This window comes from Gadus morhua, chromosome 7 (genome assembly GCF_902167405.1).
Source record: "Gadus morhua chromosome 7, gadMor3.0, whole genome shotgun sequence".
Classification (NCBI taxonomy): domain Eukaryota; kingdom Metazoa; phylum Chordata; class Actinopteri; order Gadiformes; family Gadidae; genus Gadus; species Gadus morhua.
Window position 1 is genome coordinate 7610688 of NC_044054.1, and position 19053 is coordinate 7629740.

Consider the following 19053-nt stretch of genomic DNA (forward strand, 5'->3'; position numbering starts at 1 on the left):
CATTCTTCCGGCGTAGTCATTTTTGTATTGCCGTCAATGCAAAAATGGATCGTTTCTTCGCCACTTCCCTGGTGGGTTTTCCGAAATTGCGATTCGAAGATGTGCAGAAGATTGTGGAGACACACTCAGCAACACCACAGCCCAGGCTGACAAAGGGGTACAAGTTTTTTGTGGAGGAGTTTGTACACAATTATCAAGGTAAGTTGTCTAAGGTGTTTTGTTGTTGTCAGTAGGCTACTCAATGGCCGCCTTGCTCATTCATGTTTTGTGATGACAAGCAAACCATATACGATCCATATAAATTGTCAGAAATATTGTCTGTGTGTGAAATGTGTGTAAAATGATCATATTTGTTACGTGTAGACTATAATATTATGAATATAATTAGCCATGGTGGCTATGAAGTCTCCGTGTGTAGTGTTAGCATTTTAGCATTAGTTTAGCCAAGGATAGGTTCAGCTAGTTATTTGCTGACCAGTTTTCTTCCGATCAGCGACATATTATTAACATTATGTATATGCTAAGTGTCAAATATAGTTGATGGAAAGGTGGTAGTGAGAGGTAGATGCAACCGCTCGATGAGGAGGAATGAGGAGCCCCACACACTACATGTTTCTGCTGAGTTAGGGCCCGTTGGCCAAAGTCTGTTAGTTTTGATAGTCTGTCTGGACTAACAACTGCAGTTGCAGTTTTCCTCTTCTTCTGAAGTTCAGATCATTTTCATTGTTCTTTCCTACAAACAGTAGCGTGCTTAAGACTTGGCCCACCTAGCTTGTTGCAATGTTGTGGCTGTACAGACCTATCTATTTTTCTTCCTCTTCATTAAGGCACAAGCCGTAAATAAAGGAAATTTGTAGAGTGCATTAAAAGGACAAACATCTAGTTCATGTTATTACATTGCTAAAACAACAGATGTAATGGTGGCCCAAGAGTTTTGCACGGAACTGTACATGGTTTTTCTGCGGTTGCAGGCTCCTTGCCAGTTTCCAATGGCCTTATATCAAGGTCCTACCTACTAAGTTCAGTAACTCAATTCTTATGGTGTTCACAGATAACCCTGGAGGCTGTTGGACAACTGGGTCTCTCAGAGCTGTAGCTTTGCTGCGGGCAAAGGCTTCTGTAGCCATATAACCGCTCTGCTGTTCCAGACAGCGCATTATGTGCAGCTGGGCCTTGATGTGGTTCCACCTTCCCTGGCCTGTACCAGTCAACCACAGATGTGGCATCGACCTCGAACCCACGTGTGCTGTTGTGTCCTCTGTTCAAATCATACACTTCAGTATTTGTCTAGAGTATATGAGCATTTCCTGTATTGTTGTTCGCCTCAGGGAATCCATCCAGAGGCTGTGAGTGACCTGGTGGTGAAGAAACCCAAGTCGGTGGGGAAGACTGGAGTCAAGTCCACACTCTACAGAGCGTATGCTGGTAAGACATTTGTTTTGCAATTTGCACTCTGTTAAACTTGCTCATTAGGGAATATCCAGAGGGAATATCCAGCTTGGAGTTGGTACCATCTCAGCTGTGCTGACCTGGAAGATGTCAGCAATGACTTGTTCTTTAAGGCCAGTTGCTACTCTACAACAGTAGATGAAAAACTCATCAATGGCTGGAATCTTCCTTGAAGGGCTTGGTGTTGGAATCGCCTCTTGTCCAGTCCTCTGTGCTTTGCTCCAATAAAGAATATATTGTGTTGAGGGGCAAAACAGACTCCCAAAACACTTGAAACACTTCTTGAGATAGAAACCGAGTATAATATGTCATGGTCTGATCAGACACACAAAATCTGTTGAGGACAGTTTGTGGCCCCATGGACATTTCTTGCAGCCTTGCCTCCAGCTCAGCAATATACTCCAGGGCATCATCCAGTGCACCTACAAAAAAAGAAGACAAATCAGTCTTCATTACCATTCATTCGTATTCACCCTTTCTTTTTATTGTATTGTTATTCTGTATACTTAAGTTTATTTATATTTATTATTATTACATTTATTTGTACTGTTTTCTGTTTTTCTTTTTTATGTATTAACTATAGGTTGAGTGTTGTACATAGAGTAAAAACCAAAGTCAAATTCCTCGTTTGTTCGCAAACCTGGCCAATAAAGCTGAATCTGAATTAATATGTATCCCCAGTTTAACAGTGAGTCTGATGTTGATTGAATGTTTTAACGTTAACCATGCCATGTTTGGCAAAATTATACAATAGCCCAACAAGTGTTGAACAGAAATAACAGACATAACAGCTAGTTAGCACACATCTACTTACTGGCAGGGGGGCGTGTCGCGTAGTCATGTTCCCCGGTACCTCTCCGGTCCGTTTGTGTTTTGTCCTCTCCTTCAGCTTTCAGGCATGCAAACTGGCTCGGGGTGAAAAAGGTGAGAATGATGCGTGAGCTGAGAAAAACACAGACCCACTATAGGGTTCCAGGTTTATACTCCGGGAAGTTTTCTTTTACATTTTTTAATGTGTTAGGGTTAGTCACAAGCTAAAAAAATTACAGGACTGCGCACAATTACGAACAAAGCATTAATTTATTATGTGCAAGGGCAGCCCCAATAGGTACATAATTTATCACAAAATTAAGAAAGAATATTGAGAAGAATAAAAAGAGGTGGGAGGACAGGGCAATAGGAGTAGGCCTATGCCATTATTTATTTTTCTTCTTGGCCTGGACCAGTGTCTCAAGGGCCCGCTTTCGAGCGACTTCTCTCGGCTATATCGACTAGTATGTATCAACACAACTGGTGACCCGCTGAAAAATTGTCTTTTGGCGCGTTTCCACCGGAGGGTGCGTTCGGTTCGGTTCGCAAAGTTGCGGCACGGTTCGCGTTTCCACCGCCAAAAGTGGGCGTGACATGGGGATAAAAACAAACCGCGAGGTATTATTCTGGACAATGGACGTGTCGCGTAAAACGTTGGCAAGGAGGTGGAGCATGGACCTATTAAAGAAGACAATACTTTATTAAAGCATGCAATTGTGATGTAGAACAAAATAAAAAGAAAACCAAGGTGCTTGCATGATATTGAAGCCTACAGCGATCGTTACTTAACTTGTGTGGTGGTGCCTTATCATTTGTTTACCCTCGCACTCTCATTGGCTGAATCGATGAGAACGTTTTAGATAATATAAGGTCGCGGGGAGACGAAGCTCTGTTCGTTTGTATATTTTATTTACGTGACCATATTTTTGTTATGTTTGTTTTGGGAATCAGTTCTCGTCGTTCACCTTCGGGATGTTTACGTGGCTGCCGCGGCGATCGACATCCGGCCTACCATGAGGGTACTGTCGGCGGTGGAAACGCTCGGTGGATACGAGGCATTTAAAGGCTCCGCTGGGCTCACGCTTGGCCGTTTCAGATGGTAGGCGACTTTCCGCTCGCGCTGTCGGATGTCCGCGCGGCTTCACGAGCGAGCGCATGCGTTCGACGAGCACGGAAGCGACAGTTCCACGGGAGTGCGCCCACTTGTCGTGCCGCCTGACAGAATGCTGCGCCTTCTCTCTGTCCGCTCGCTATTAGCAGGCGCTACAAGGACTCCATGGCTGGCCATCAGACCCCCCCCCCCCCCCCAAATGTTTTCTCAACGGATCTCCACGAATCACACAAGTGGTCAATTTTGTCTTCAAAACGGCGAATTTCGCCGAAAGGTGACTAGTTTGCATGCCTGAGCTTTTCGAGCTGACACCCGTTTATACACGGGTGTTTTTTTCGGGGCTGTGGTGTAGCTGTTCCAGTCAAAACGACTAGGAACAGCTCCAGTATTCAGCGTAGCACTCCCGTCGTCATAATCAGCCGCTGAGAAATGCCGACTACAGACCAGTGTACTCCCCTTCTGAATTACGAAATTAACTCCTTCATTCCGTCTGATCGCCACTGCTGTATTGGGTATTATTTGGGAAGTCGTGGAAATGTAAATACGGTTGTTTTTGTTTTGAATTGGCGCATAGAGGTAGACAACAGAAGCTTTTGTTTTTTGACTGCGCCATTGTCAAATATCATGGACTACGCGACCGGAAGTCACTTTACCCGGTGGAGGCAAAATCGAACGCCGAACCAGGAAGTTGTGAGATAGGCCTATGGAAGATTTTTACATCCCTAGCTTTTCATTGTCGAGATATCTTTCCTCGTGTTAGGGTAAGGGTATGAGGTTAAATGGTATTGATCCAGATATATAGGTTTAATGTGGGTCTATCAGAATACAGAATGTTAAACAATCTGCTTCAAATAAACAACAACTCAGTGGAAGAGATGCAGAACTATCTTGTTATATCAGCATAACAAGATGATTAACTATCATTATTACTATCATGAGACCAATAATATTGGTATTGAAATAACTTCAAAAAGCAAGGTATTTTTTAATAAACTTCCGGTACGCTAACTAAGTTGTTGATGCTTAGTTTTATGTGTAGGGACCCTAGTCCTGCTACTGCAGAGGTTGTGTGATATTTTGAGCAATATTGGTGGTTAAAAAATGACGATTTGGAAGCGTTATGCGCACAGCCCCTAGACAATGCCCTGTTAGCTATTTGGGCTCTCAGCCTTGCTCCACTGAAAACATGTCTGTAGGGCTTATTTGATCCGTTTTCATGCAGAAAAAAAGACCCTGGGTTGAAAAAAATTAAAGATTCACCATTTTGAATCTGTAACGCGCAGTCCTTGTTATGACCAGTTTCTTCGACCAAAGTTATAAAGCCACTAAATATCATGAAGTTGATTATTTAAGAGGAAATATTGACCTGTTTCCACTGATTTCACCATCCACTATCTGATGTCTTCTGTTGTTTTCTCATTTAGGATCTGCTGCTGTCAAGTGCCAACATAAATTCAAATCTCATTTGATGAAGAAGTTCAGGCGGGTGTTTGAGGGAATTGCTATAGCAGGACAGCCAACCGGTCTGAATGACTTCTACACAGAGCTCTACATCACAGAGAGAGTCAGTGGAGAGGTCAACAAGGAACATGAGGTCAGACTGATTGAAACAGCTTCCAGGAGACTGGCCAAGGAGGAAACACCAATCAAATGTGAAGACATCTTTAATCCCTTACCTGGACAAGATCAACCAATCAGAACAATAATGACAACTGGAGTGGCCGGCATTGGTAAAACCATCTTAACACAAAAGTTCACTCTGGACTGGGCTGAAGGCAAATCAAACCAGGACATACGCTTCACATTTCTCCTCACATTCAGAGAGCTGAATTTACTGAAAGGAAAAGAGTTTAGCTTGGTGGAACTTCTTCATCACTTCTTTATTGAGACCAAAAAAGCAGGAATCTGCAGATTTGACTGGTTCCAAGTTGTCTTCATCTTGGATGGTCTGGATGAGTGTCGACTTCCTCTGAACTTCCAGAAGAACACGATCAGGACTGATGTCACAAAGCCGACCTCAGTGGACGTGCTGCTGACAAACCTCATCAGGGGCGACCTGCTTCCCTCCGCTCGCATCTGGATAACCACATGCCCTGCGGCAGCCAATCAGATCCCTGCTGAGTGTATCGACATGGTGACAGAGGTGAGAGGGTTCAACGACCCACAGAAGGAGGAGTACTTCAGGAAGAGATTCAGGGAGGAGACGCTGGCCAGCACAATCATCTCCCACATTAAGAAATCAAGAAGCCTCCACATCATGTGGCACATCCCAGTCTTCTGTTGGATCACTGCGACAGTTCTGGAGGACATATTCAAGAAATCCCAGATAAAAGAGATACCCAATACCGTGACTCAGATGTACATCCACTTCCTGAGGGTTCAGTCCATACAGGGGGACAGGAAGTACCATGGGAGAGCTGAAACAGATCCACACTGGAGTTCAGAGACCAGGGAGATCATTGTTTCTCTGGGAAAACTGGCTTTTAACCAGCTGGAGAAAGGCAACCTTATCTTCTATGAGGAAGACCTGGCAGAGTGTGACATCAATATCAGGGCAGCCTCGGTATACTCAGGAGTGTTCACCCAGATCTTTAAAGAGGAGTGCGGGCTGTACCAGGACAGGGTGTTCTGCTTTGTCCATCTGAGTGTCCAGGAGTTTCTAGCTGCCCTTTATGTCTTTCTGTCCTTCCTCGACACTGGTGTCAATCTGCTCTCAGAAGAACTACAAACCTCCAGGAAAGATAAACTCTCTAAACTCTTTCTCTACCAGAGTGCTGTGGACAAGTCCTTACAGAGTAAGAACGGACACCTGGACTTGTTCCTCCGCTTCCTCCTGGGCCTCTCTCTGGAGACCAATCAGGTTTTCCTACGAGGTCTGCTGGGACAGGGAAAAAGTATATCACTGACCGCTAGGGCTTTGACTTTTGGCCAAAAATCATATTCGAAGTTCGTTTGTTTATTAATATTAGTATTCGAATATATTCGAATATTTATTAATAATATTTTGACCATTAAATGCCTTCAGTAATACCTGGGCTGAATCCGAGTACTTAGTACATACTATTTATGTTCAGTGTCTACTACAGCTATGCGTAGAACGCCTAGAACGGTCTACAGCTATGCGTAGAACGCCTCTGAACTCTTCCGAACGCCGCCGTAACTCCACCGGATGTTTGGAGATGACGTGTCTCCCCTCAGATGCCGGCAAAATTACCTTGATAAGTTACCTGTTTTCCATCTTGTCATCGTTGCTATTAAATTAAAAATGTCTTTTTACTTAATTACTTACTTTACTTTTTTACTCTTTTTAATGTCTCTTTTTTTCGCCGCTTTCTATGACGTCTTTCTAAGCCGCTGTTGGTAGTGTCGGGTCAGCCATCTCTTCTTCGTTCGTTACCACACCCGTAGTCTGGTAACGACCTACCGTTGTATACTGTGGCGGTAGTACGCATTCGGAAACGTTTTCCGTGCTACACAATGCACACTGAGCATTCGGACGCGCTATATTTGTGGCGTACTACAAAATGCATACTATAAGTATGAGTATTCGGATTCAGCCCTTGATTGGGCTTTGCGAGGTTTGTTTACCGGCGTTGCTATGGTTACCGGTCTTGCGTGTTCCAACTGTTTATTATGTTTCTAATAAATCGCTGTCTAATCAATACTTCATTCACTGCCTCTTCCGTGGTCATTACAATATTATGAATAGACTGCATGGGTTCTCCGACGTCTCTCCCTCTTGGCCTGCCCATAACAGGTTCGAATATTAAGGGCTGCCTAATATTCGTTCGAATTATTTTTATTTTTTTTGATATTCGAATTATATTCGAATCACGAAGTTCGAAGTCAAAGCCCTACTGACCGCTAAGATTAAAGAAGGTCTGCTGGGACTGACAAGAAGTAGCTTGCGGACCATTCAGAGAACAGTCGCTTATATCAAAGAGAAGATAAATGGAGATCTCTCGCCAGAGAGAAGCATCAATCTCTTCTACTGTCTTAATGAGCTGAACGACCGTTCTCTAATGAAGGAGATCCAACACTACCTGACATCAGGAAGAACCTCCAGAGAATCGCTCTCCCCTGCTCAGTGGTCAGCTCTGGCATTCATTATTCTGACATCAGAAGAGGAGCTGGACGTGTTTGACCTGAAGAAATACTCTGCTTCAGAGCAGGGTCTTCTGAGGCTGCTGCCAGTGGTCAAAGCATCCAAAACATCTCTGTAGGTTCACTAATAACATGGATTACATACAATCCATGAAATTATATGATATGGATAGGTTCAAATAATATGCAAAAGATCTTTGTATGTTGATAACATCATGTACCGTATTGACCCAAATATAAGACAAGGTTTTTGTTAAAAAAATACGTCTGAAAAATCGGGGGGTTGCCTTATATCTGCGATATAGACAAAATGATGGGAAAGTGGGGGGAAACTCAAGAGGGCGCCAAAACGATAATTTTTTATGGCGTTTTGATTTAAATAAACTGTCCTCCGCCTAGAGCTTAGATCGGGCCCAGAAAATCAAGCCCGACTCGGCCCGAGCCCGTGCACGTACTGTCGGAGCCCGGCCCGACCCGAAACATAACTTTAATTATGAGCCCGAGCCCGATTTCAACCAGTTTTTTTTTTAATACATATGTAACTTTGTACACATTTTTGGATACTAGGCCTACTCTGCTAAATATTTTTATGTAGCAGATTTAAGGGATAATGTATAGAACGCTGGTTATCGGGAAATTAAGCCCAGACAGGTCGAACAGCACACCGACCGACGCGCAGCGAAGGTGTCTTGCGTCGCCCTGAAGGGGCTTATTTTCGATAATGACCGGCGACGTTCTATACATTATCCCGCTTATTACACGGCTACTTGCCAAAACGACAAAATAACTTCAAATGGTGTGTCTTTTTACAATTTATTCGTTACCAGCTTTCGTAATGTTGATCAGCAGAGAAATACATTTTCCGCAAAGACGGTGACGTTGCGGTAGATTGATGGTTAAATAATGTCACACCATGATCGGTTATACTTGCAGGCACTCATTTGCAAGTGCACTGATTGCTGTCCTAGGTTAGCCTATAGCTAGCATTATGCCTTCTATTTCTTGATCTTCTGACTAAGTTGACCGGTACATACGACATAATCGCTGTCACTATATAAAGAAAACGTTGACTTTCACAGTAAAAATAAATAAAAGTGTCGTTATTGTATGCACTGCTGTTCATTGACTAGCTCCAGCGCTCGTTGCTGGTTGCTAAATGATAGCAATTCTCCGCTCATTCTCCTCTGACCATGCATTTAATTGGCTTTGACCGCCATCAGTTCTCGGCAATTCCTCATTCGCCCTCTTTTTACTGCTGTGGGCCATAGATGTTATTTTTGGTTCTTGCCACCTCTTAGACGCAATAGTTTGCTGTAGACAAAATATTTCTTCCCACGCAGAGTGTACAGCGGACGTAAGTGTTTTTTACATCTTTTACTGAGTCAAACTCAAAGTAATGTCTGAACTTCCATGAATTAAATGCTCCATGTTCGTTCTCTCTCCCGCACTCCATGTCTTGCACACGCGTGTCTGTTGTTTACTTCTAGACGTTGCTACGTCACTGTCACGAGACAGTCTCACAAAGCAAATAGGCCTACGGCAAAATTCCAAATTCTTTTACTGTCTATGGCAAAAATAAATCACGGTTTGGTAACGCAGTAACACAGGCGGCTTGAAGGAAAGTAAAAGCAATCAAATTACTATTTTTGCAATTGTAATCCCTTACTTTACTCGTTATTTGAAAAAAGTAATTGGATTACAGTAACGCCTTACTTCTAACGCGTTACTGCCCATCACTGGTAATAAAGGCCTATAATATTTCTGTTTATGGCATAGACTCCTCCTCAGATTAGGCCAATTAACCAATGATAAAAAAAATAAAAATAATCATCGATCAAAGGCCCGGCCCGGCCCGTGGGTCGGGTCGGGCTCGGGCAGAGAATCTAAACTCTACCTCCGCCCCTCACAACAGTCATTTTGACACATTGCACTTCATTTATTAAATTGTGTAACCAAGTAATCCAAATATACACTTATGGTGTTAAAATGTTTTTTCCCAATGAATTATCACTAGTTTTCTACTATTTTCGGTCGAAAACAAGATTATGTCCATAAAAAGCAATATTTTTCCAGAAATAAGTATCAAAAGGGGGGGAGAAGTCTTATATTCAGGTTGTCTTATATTCTGGTGAATACGGTATTACTATTGTACTCACAAGAGAATAAACATACTAGTAGAATATAAAAGTTACAAAAATATACCATCTCACAGCTGTACTATTAACTTATAATGAACTACCGTACACACACAGAATACTAGAATATGGAAGTAGTATTCAACTAAAAAAATATTTTGCAAACACAATTACAAATCTATTCAACATTTTTCTTCCAATACATAAATAACTCTTGTACATCTAATTATTTAGTAAATATTATTGCAACTAGTAAAATTCCTTCATTATGTTATAAGTTAAAGATTTATTTTAATTTAATCACAGTTCCTACATGTTCTGTATATTTTTTGTGAAGGCTGAATGGCTGTCATCTGTCAGAGAGATGCTGTGAAGCTCTGGCCTCAGTTCTTAACTCCTCTAGTCTGAGAGAGCTGGACCTGAGTACCAATGATCTGCAGGATTCAGGAGTGAAGCTGCTCTCTGCTGGATTGGGGAGTCCACACTGTAGACTGGAAACTCTCAGGTCAGTTTTACTAAATGTGCAAACAGTTACACCGCAAGGTTCAATATCAGAAGACATTTAACAGATTTACATCCAGAAAGGTTAGGTCATAAATAAATTGTTTTCATAAGAATAACTCATAAATCATATTCATATTTGTGTATATATGACAGTTTAGGTACACATTATATTCTTAGTTTGTTAATGTTGGTATAAGGTGTATGATCAGTGGCGGCCGGTCAATAGGGGGCGCTAGGGCGCCGCCCCCATCAAAATTTCAGGAAAAAAGTATAGACACAGTAAGCATAAATTACATAATAAAAAGTAATTACCACGTCTGTTCAGTGTTCACTCATACAATGGGTTTTACTTTTACATTTTTATGCCTTTCCATTCAATATTGGGTTTATTCTGGGTTGTTTCATGCATTTCAATAGCGAGGGGCGCCGGCCAAATGAGTGTGTATGTGGCCTCTTAAACTTTTGGCTTCCATGTGACTTCATGCTGGTCTCTAATTGGTCACTTCAAGATTCTCCTCCGGGCGCAGCTCTCTGCGCCCCTGGCCAATCAGCGTGCTTGGGCTCATTTTTCATCCAGTCTGATTGATTCATGATACCGTCAGTCAAAGTCACTCCCCTGGCAACGGAGCCGTGCCTGTCACTCAAAGAGCGACAGACAGGCCCACGCGCACACGGAGCAGACAGAAAAAAACAACAACGAGAAGACAGGAGGAGACATGGCGACAGCAAACGAAAATTCGGTTGTTTCGTTACGCAGTAATCCTTTCTCGAGGCGTTCGGTGGAGGAAAAAAAAAGAATAAAGGAGCTTGGACCGGAGCAGCCTGATATACAAATCCAGCAGCAGGCAAGTGACAGGGGAAGGAGTTACACTAGAGGCTTCTCCCGTTTGTGTTACACCAAACACAGTTGGCTAGCTGGATGTGGAGTTAGCAATGCTCTCTATTGCTTTCCATGCTTGCTTTTTCAAAGTGTTGGCAGTGGCACTGAAGCTCTGTGGACAACAACTGGGGTCAGAGACCTGAAACATCTCTCTGAAAAATGCAAACGGCATGAAAGTAGCCGTAGCCACCTTGACAACAGCATGAAGCTACAGTTTTTTGGCCGAGTTAGCATTGAAACACCATGACCCAGGAGAGGCTGAATGCACTGGCCATGCTCTCCATGGAAAAGAGACTTGTTTGTGAAATGACAGATTTCAATCAGAAAGTCATTGAAAAATTTGCTGGCCTGAAGGAGAGGAGAGCAAAATTTATGTTCAAGTAGTTTGTTGTGTTGTAATCCCCGCCCGCCAGTGCGCCCCCCCAGATTTTTTTAGCACCAGCCGTCACTGTGTATGATGTGTAACATTCTTATTTTGATTATCATGTAGTCAGACAGTAGCTGGGGTTTAGAGGTTTTTAGTAAAGTTTAATAACTGCCTTTTCATAATGTAACGGTAAATTATAGTAACTTGTTTCGTAATTTAACATCTACGTGAAATCTATCTCCTAATATAATCTTTTTGCAATCAAATTGTATTTCAAAAATACAAATTAATTGGCAAAATGGTGAAATATTTTTTTCAATAAAAATATACCGAAAAATTCAGTTTACTTTGTACATACATATTTTCAAATACAGATTCAGATAAGTGAATAGACAAAAAGAAACAGCAATAATAAAAAAGGACAAGAAATGTGGAGCTCTTTCCAAAACGCAAGAAACGCCTAATAAAAAACAAATGAGTTTGTCAAGCCATTTTGCTGTGTACTGAACCTATTCACTGCTCCATCAGCGTTTAATTCAAAGTCGCTATATTTCCTTGTTTAAAATGTACCGCAAGATGCAGTTTTTTTCCAAACCGCGACAAGCGCTTTTTTTCCTTTGGCGGCCCTCAGTCAAATTTTGGGTTCCTAAATTGGCCCTCAGTTGTCAAAACTTTGAGAACCCCTGCTCTAGATCAATCAGAATCCGGTTAGCGTTCTAGTTAATCGACACGGCTGCACACTGAAACCATGTCACAAGTGTTGGACAACCGGGGGGGGGTTGCCCTCGTCAAGCAGTCGTGGTGTAAAAAAACTTAGGTTGTAGCAAAACTGTGTTCACCTAATCTGGTATGCCTGACCATTAACTGCAGACCATTCTACATACCGAGGGAGCTACAGTGCATCCTACTGACAGTTGTTTTCATTCCCGCGTCAGCCAATTGGGAAGAGGCACTGACGGAACTCTATAGTATGATCAGTAAATATGAGAATATATACCCTGATGCTGCTTTTGTGGTGTTAATCATTGGAACTCAAAGTATCTGATCACATTGCCATTCTACTGCAAACAACATACAGCAAAAACTCAAAGCAGAGCCTTTCACAGTAATGACAGTACAAGAATGGTCAGATGAAGCACTATCTGAACCGAGAGACTGCTTACAAACAACTAACATGGATATTTTCAGGGTAGCCACGGACGACATTCACGACTATACTGATACAGTGAGTTGCTACATTAGCTGGTGCACATCCATCTGTGTGCCCCCCAGGATTGACAGAAGATTTCCAAATCAAAAACCAAATGGTTTAACTAGAACCTAGCCAAGATCAGTATTAAGTTCAACTCAAGTTGATTAGGATGGAGTTCATCACAGGAACTGAAGTGAAGGTCAGGGCGAGGAGTGTACTGTTCCAAGTCAAACAAGCCATAACTTAACCTAATCTGTATTTATAATAAGTATTTGGGACTCAGCTGTGTATCCAAGGTCGACAACGCATAGAGACGGGTGGTAACTTAGAGATAGAACTGAATAAAAGGAGCAGAAAAATGCAGAAGAATCGAGGAATCCTGGCCGTGGGGACTCCATGAAGGACGAAGAAAGAACGAGAACGAAACTCTCGCCGAAACACCCTACAAAAACTCAGCCCATCGGAAGCAAGCCTTATCCCTCAACCAGCCAAGCAAGGATTCCTCCAGTAGCCCTTCGGGGCTAGGAAGGCCACCTGCCATGGGACCAATTGAATAGACTATTCCGGCCACAAGGAAAGATTGAGATTCTCTCTCTTTTCCCCCACCCTGATCCTAAGGACCACCAACCAATTGGAGAGAGGTAGAATTCGATACCAAGATTATTAGACAATGCCAAACTAGATATTCCCATCATGTGCCGCAGATGTCTTTTTTAATTTTTTATTAGAAATATCTTTGACGGTGTATTTTTAGCCATTACAGCGTGTGTCTTATTAATCATTTTTGACAGTTTATTTCGCTTTATGCAATGTTACAAATATTAATCCTGCAAATAAAACTATAATCAACCCATCCTTTTTCATCAATCAGCAAACATCTTTTTCAAGAGGATTTAGAATAGCGCTTGTGAACCGTCAGCGAAATCAGTATAACCATCGTGAATCTAGGAGGTTACTTAGTCAAACTAATGAAACATGCCTAGAGTTATTTATTTCCAATCTCTTCAACAATCCAGGCAAACTTCAGAGTCCACGGATCCCAGGGTAGAGCTATCAAACAGACGCGTTCGGTAGCCACGGTCCTGACCAGGGTTATGCTCAGGGGTAGGGCGCCGGAGCAAGCGGGGTAGGTGCCGACCTGTTACAACCGTTACTGGATACAGGTTTCACTAAGTCCTCCTCCCGTTAGGCGGCATAGTTGACGGATCTAACAATACGCAATCGGTTTGTTTTGTCAATTGGACTGTTTATGTAACAGTACAGCACCTAATCCTATTGGACTTGCATCAGATATCACTGTAGTTTGAGAATCATGCATAAAGTAAGCTCTTCATGGTAATGAATGAACTTTCAGTCTCGCTTGTCCACTGCCATTCCTGACCTTTTCTTGTTAATCTTCTGAGCGGCTCTGATAGGTTTGCATAGTTTGGAATGAACTTCATCAGAAATCTCCATGTGCCTAAGAAAGAATGAAGATGTGTCACGTTCTCTGGTCTTGGTGCTTGCTAATGGCTTCCACTTTATTTGGGTCAGGTTTGACTCCTCCTAAAATGGCATGTCAAAACTTTTCCATTTGTTTCAATCCAAGTAGACATTTATCTTTCTTCAGTGTTAATTATTTTTCTTGAATCTTCTATGATCTTTTGAAGACTTTCTCAGCCTTTCTTCCAACTGGTCCTCATCATCTGCATACAGAACCATGTCGTCCATGTAGCATACAATTCCTGGCATTCCACATCATCAGATCCATAGCCTTCTGGTAGCCCTCAGGTGCTGATGACACCACCTGTAGCAGCCTCTGTGTGTTATGAATGTAGTCATCATGTTTTGCATAAACTTTGGATCCTTGAACTGCCTGCAAAATACTATCCACTGAGGCAAAGGATGGCGTTCTCTGATCACAGCTTTGTTCGCTTCTCTGAGGTCAAAGCATAGCCTCATCTCTGCTGTAACACTTTTACTAGTTGAATATTTTTCTCCTTTTTGGCTGTTCTTTTTCATACAGCAGCATGCATAGTGTCTGACCCTCTTACAAAATAATCATTTAACTGTCCTGGCACCACATTCATCCGGTGAGTGGTTTGACAGTCCATATCCGTGACATTTCATTGTGCATGCGTCATCTCCCGTCTTTTGCGGGCTCCTTTCTTCTCTTGTGCGCCGCGCGCGCTAAACTGCTGCTCCAACTCCTATTCAAGTTCGCTTGGTTTACTGCTCTCCCACAGTGCTAATATTCTCTGCAATGTCAGCCCTTTTTCCTGAGGCAATTTATCAGTCTTTTGTTCATCCACTTTTACCAAAGATGTAATAGGACTCCATCCAATGGGTGAATTCTGTGTATAGGTCCGCAGCTCCCATGTTCTAAGGGTAAGGAGGTGAAATTTGTGCCAATGCATATCAAACTGCTGGTTGTCCCTGTCCAGCGGCAGCGCACTCTTGGTTAGCATCTTCCATCCTGCTAATCAACGTATCGGGCTAGTTTTTTTAGATGTTTTCGACGTCGCTGTTCTGAATGTTAAATCTGTTTTGTTCTTCTCGACATCTGGAAGGTCCTTCGGTCAATCCAACAATCCTCGTCGCCATAAATGTTGTGTTGTCCAATAATGAAACAATCGTCTACATTTATTTTTCTTTATTTCCAACTCTCATCATCTTACATGCGTGACTCGCATCTTCCTGTTTCACGTCCCCCTCCCCACGTCTACCACGTCCTGTCCAACATAATAAGTGCATGCTTCATCAACTATGCTACAAAACCTTTAACAATATCCCAAAATACTCTGGGGTCCTCAACTGAGCCTACCTTGAATTCAAGGAATTAATTTAGTTCTGTTAAGAATTGTGATCTATAATACTCAGTAACTAGGGAGGAGGTATTAAAGCGCCATCTAGCGGCACGTTTTGAGGCACAACCAAAGTAGCTTGACAGAGTATTCACTTATTTTCTGATAATGCAATGGGAAGCAATACTGCAACATACATTTTTTGGAACAGTTGCGGCAAAGAAAAAATAAAAGTCCTAGTCCTTCACTGTCGGGTTGAGAGAGCGCCACATGTCAACAAGTCCCATATTAGTGCAGAGTGGTGTGTAGTGCTAGTTTCTGATGTGGATTGTTACTGCATAGCCTCTGGTTCACTCCGACACCTAGGGATGGGAATCGAGAACCGGTTCTTGTTCAGAACCGGTGCCGAGTCAACCGATTCCTTGGAATCATTAGCAAGCCTGCTTAACGATTCCGCTTATCGGTTCCGGTCGCGGCAAATGCGTCATGACGTCACACACACGCTGCTTTGTTTTGGTTCAGAACGCAGCAAACATGGCGCCGTCGAGGAAGAGGCGCATTGTGCGTTCACACCAAAGGCGATGGGGCGACAAGATCCCATACAAAGTGAACGTAGAGACGTGTATCGCGCAAATTTTTCGCCAGAGAAAACCGGCGACAAGGTTTGATTTGTCGCGCCACACTATCGCCGTGCACAGGCGAGCGCGTTCACGAGGAGTTGTGCTGCTTTGTTTTGGTTCAGAATGCAGCAAACATGGCGCCGTCGAGGAAGAGGCGCATTGTGCGTTCACACCAAACGAGATGGGGCGACAAGATCCCATACAAAGTGAACGTAGAGACTTGTATCGCGCAAATTTTTCGCCAGAGAAAACCGGCGACAAGGTTTGATTTGTCGCGCCACACTTTCGCCGTGCACAGGCGAGCGCGTTCACGAGGAGTTGTGCCGCAACAAATTTCAACTTTGACGCAAATTTTGCGTGATGACAGCCAATCAGCGTTCAACAGTGTGACAACCGAGTGAAATGTGTAACGTAACAGCCAATCAGCAATCAACCGTCAAACTCAGTGCAGTGCAGTCCGAGGTGAACTGCAGCATGGAGGAGAAAGTGATTGTTGCAGTTTGCGACTCCCGGAGCTCTATATATAATAGTGTATATATATAATATCACGGCCAACAGCTCTGTGCGCCTCCGGATGGCCGTAGTGTGGGGAGCTCTCATAGGGATTGGGCTTCTCGGGGTTTGTTTACCGGCGTTGCTATGGTTTCCGATCTTGTGTGTTCCAACGGTTTATTAGGTAGGCCCATCTAATAAATCTCTGTCTAATCAATACTTCATGAAGTTGAATTTTGTTACAAGTTTAATGCAAATGAGCACTGTTAGCATTCCAAAAGGCACAAGCTCTTACTTGACTGTTTTCAGTCTGTGTTTTTAGTTTTATGGCACAAAATGATGGCATTTGGGCTTAAAAAGCCAAACATATGTTTTTTTGTCTAGACCAATTGATTTGAAAATGTGCAATTTCCTAATACTAGACGCACTTCTGATCAGATATTAAAGAGATTTAATACAAACAAACACATTTGTACTTATTTTCTCACCCAATGAGAATCGATAAGGAATCGGATCGATAAGCAGAATCGGAATCGTGAAATTCTTATTAATTCCCATCCGTACCGACACCTGCTCTCCGTCCTCGTCCGTTTGGAGAGCCAGCGACGCTGGCAGGGAGTTGACGAAGTCTTTGGTTATTTTGGGTGACAGGAATGTCTTTACTTGGCTGCATCCTTTAACTTTGAGCACATAACGCTTTAAATCACAGTACTTAACATGTTGCATTTATTGTCCGGGAAGGCTGAATGGCTGCCATCTGTCAGAGAGATGCTGTGAAGCTCTGGCCTCAGTTCTCAGCTCCAACTCCTCTAGTCTGAGAGAGCTGGACCTGAGTACCAATGATCTGCAGGATTCAGGAGTGAAGCTGCTATCTGCTGGACTGGGGAGTCCACACTGTACACTGGAAACTCTCAGGTCAGTTTACACCACAAGTGTGCAGTTACACCACAAGGTTCAATATCAGAAGACATTTAACAGATTTACATCAAGAAAGGTTAGGTCATAAATATATTGTTTTCATAAGAATAAAATAGTCGTATAACATCCTTATTCTGATTACCAAGTAGTCAGACAGTAAGGTGGAGTTGAGAGTTTTTTCGTAACGTTTAATAGCTGCCAATTCATGGAACTGTATTTTTTAAGTGAAGTATCATGATAACTTTTGTTGAATATTTAACATCTATGTGACATCTATCTCTTCATGTTGAAAGATCCAGGTTATTTATATAATTAATTATTTCATGTGTGTAAAAAGGCAGTTGCTAACATGTTCTGTTTATTGTGCATAAAGGCTGAATGGCTGTCATCTCTCAGAGAGATGCTGTAAAGCTCTTGCCTCAGTTCTCAGCTCCAACTCCTCTAGTCTGAGAGAGCTGGACCTGAGTAACAATGATCTGCAGGATTCAGGAGTGAAGCTGCTATCTGCTGGACTGGGGAGTCCACACTGTAGACTGGAAACTCTCAGGTCAGTTATCAGTCTCTTGTTCAAACTGGTTATTCTAGTGCTGCTCATGTCCGATCCATTTCTGTTAATATTTTTCCCTGCTGACAAAACACTCACTGGTTCTACACAATGTTAGAACCTGTGATGAAATGGTCTTAGCATACCAAACACAGCAGACTTCTCCTGTCTCTAACCGAAAATATCTCATTGAGTTGTAGCTAAGATCCTGTTTCAAGTCCAAAGTATCAATACAAGCTTTCACTTGTCCTCCATAAGAATGAATACACTTATTAAATGTGGTATATTTAGTAAAAACTGGTCTCAACAAGATATAATGAAGAATAAATGTGTGTGTCTGTGTCTATGTGTAGCTTGTCTGGCTGCCTGATCACACAGGAAGGCTGTGCTTCTCTGGCCTCAGCTCTGAGCTCCAACCCCTACCATCTGAGAGAGCTGGACCTGAGCTACAATCACCCAGGAGACTCTGGAGCTACGCTGCTCTTTGCGGGACTGGAGGGTCGACGCTGGAGACTGGACACTCTCAGGTATGGAGAGGAAAGCTCACAGTTCAAGCCGCTGCTAGATGAAGCGGTTTGAAAAGGCGGCTGTAACTCATGTTGTGTAGAAAGTGATGAGACAGCAGATGATGAAGGTGAATGTTTCAACATGCTGCTCTCACTTTGTTTCCCCCCCCAGTGTGAAGCACGGTGGAGTGTGGAGGCTGAAACCAGCTCTAAAGAAGTGTAAGTGTCTGTTTAGTTTATATATATATATTAGTGCTGTCAAGCGATTAAAATATTGAATCGCGATTAATCAAATGAATGTCATAGTTAACTCGCGATTAATCATGCTTTTTTTTCTATTCGAAATATCCCTTGATTTCGTGCTGCTAGCCTTTTAGTGAGATCAGAGAGTGTTGAGAAGGACAGTAATAAAATATATTTGGTAAGATGGATATAAGAAGAGAGACCCGCAGTGAATTCAACCCGTTCCACTTGGCATCGGGTAGGTGCATGACAGTGGTAGGCCTGCCGTAAAACTTCAATAGCCTAGGCTTTTATTTGTTTCAATCACTGAACTTTTGAAAAAAACTCTTGCTCAGCAAAGATGGGAAATATTATAACATTTATTATTTAAACTAGTATGAATATTCCTACCGTAC

At 42.6% G+C, this 19053-nt stretch overlaps 1 protein-coding gene and 1 long non-coding RNA gene across 2 annotated transcripts; both read left to right on the plus strand.

The window, feature by feature from the left end:
- The first annotated feature begins 1056 nt into the window (after positions 1 to 1056).
- On the plus strand, positions 1057 to 1730 carry LOC115547922 (uncharacterized). The gene is made up of 2 exons (XR_003977444.1): positions 1057 to 1425; positions 1485 to 1730. It is a non-coding gene; the product is annotated as an uncharacterized LOC115547922 (long non-coding RNA).
- A 3108-nt stretch (positions 1731 to 4838) lies between these two features.
- LOC115546730 (NACHT, LRR and PYD domains-containing protein 12-like) lies at positions 4839 to 18488 on the plus strand. Its single transcript, XM_030360437.1, has 6 exons — positions 4839 to 6243; positions 7250 to 7589; positions 9947 to 10114; positions 17189 to 17362; positions 17739 to 17912; positions 18263 to 18488. Exons 1-6 carry the CDS (start codon positions 4839 to 4841, stop codon positions 18486 to 18488), a joined length of 2487 nt encoding a protein of 828 aa, XP_030216297.1.
- Positions 18489 to 19053: the final 565 nt, after the last annotated feature.

Coding starts and splice junctions, on each gene's coding strand:
- LOC115546730 (XM_030360437.1), top strand. CDS start 4,839: ATGAAGAAGTTCAGGCGGGTGTTTGAGGGAATTGCTATAGCAGGACAG. Junction 6,244..7,249: donor CAATCAGGTTTTCCTACGAG/GTCTGCTGGGAC, acceptor AGATTAAAGAAG/GTCTGCTGGGACTGACAAGA. Junction 17,363..17,738: donor TGTACACTGGAAACTCTCAG/GTCAGTTTACAC, acceptor TTGTGCATAAAG/GCTGAATGGCTGTCATCTCT.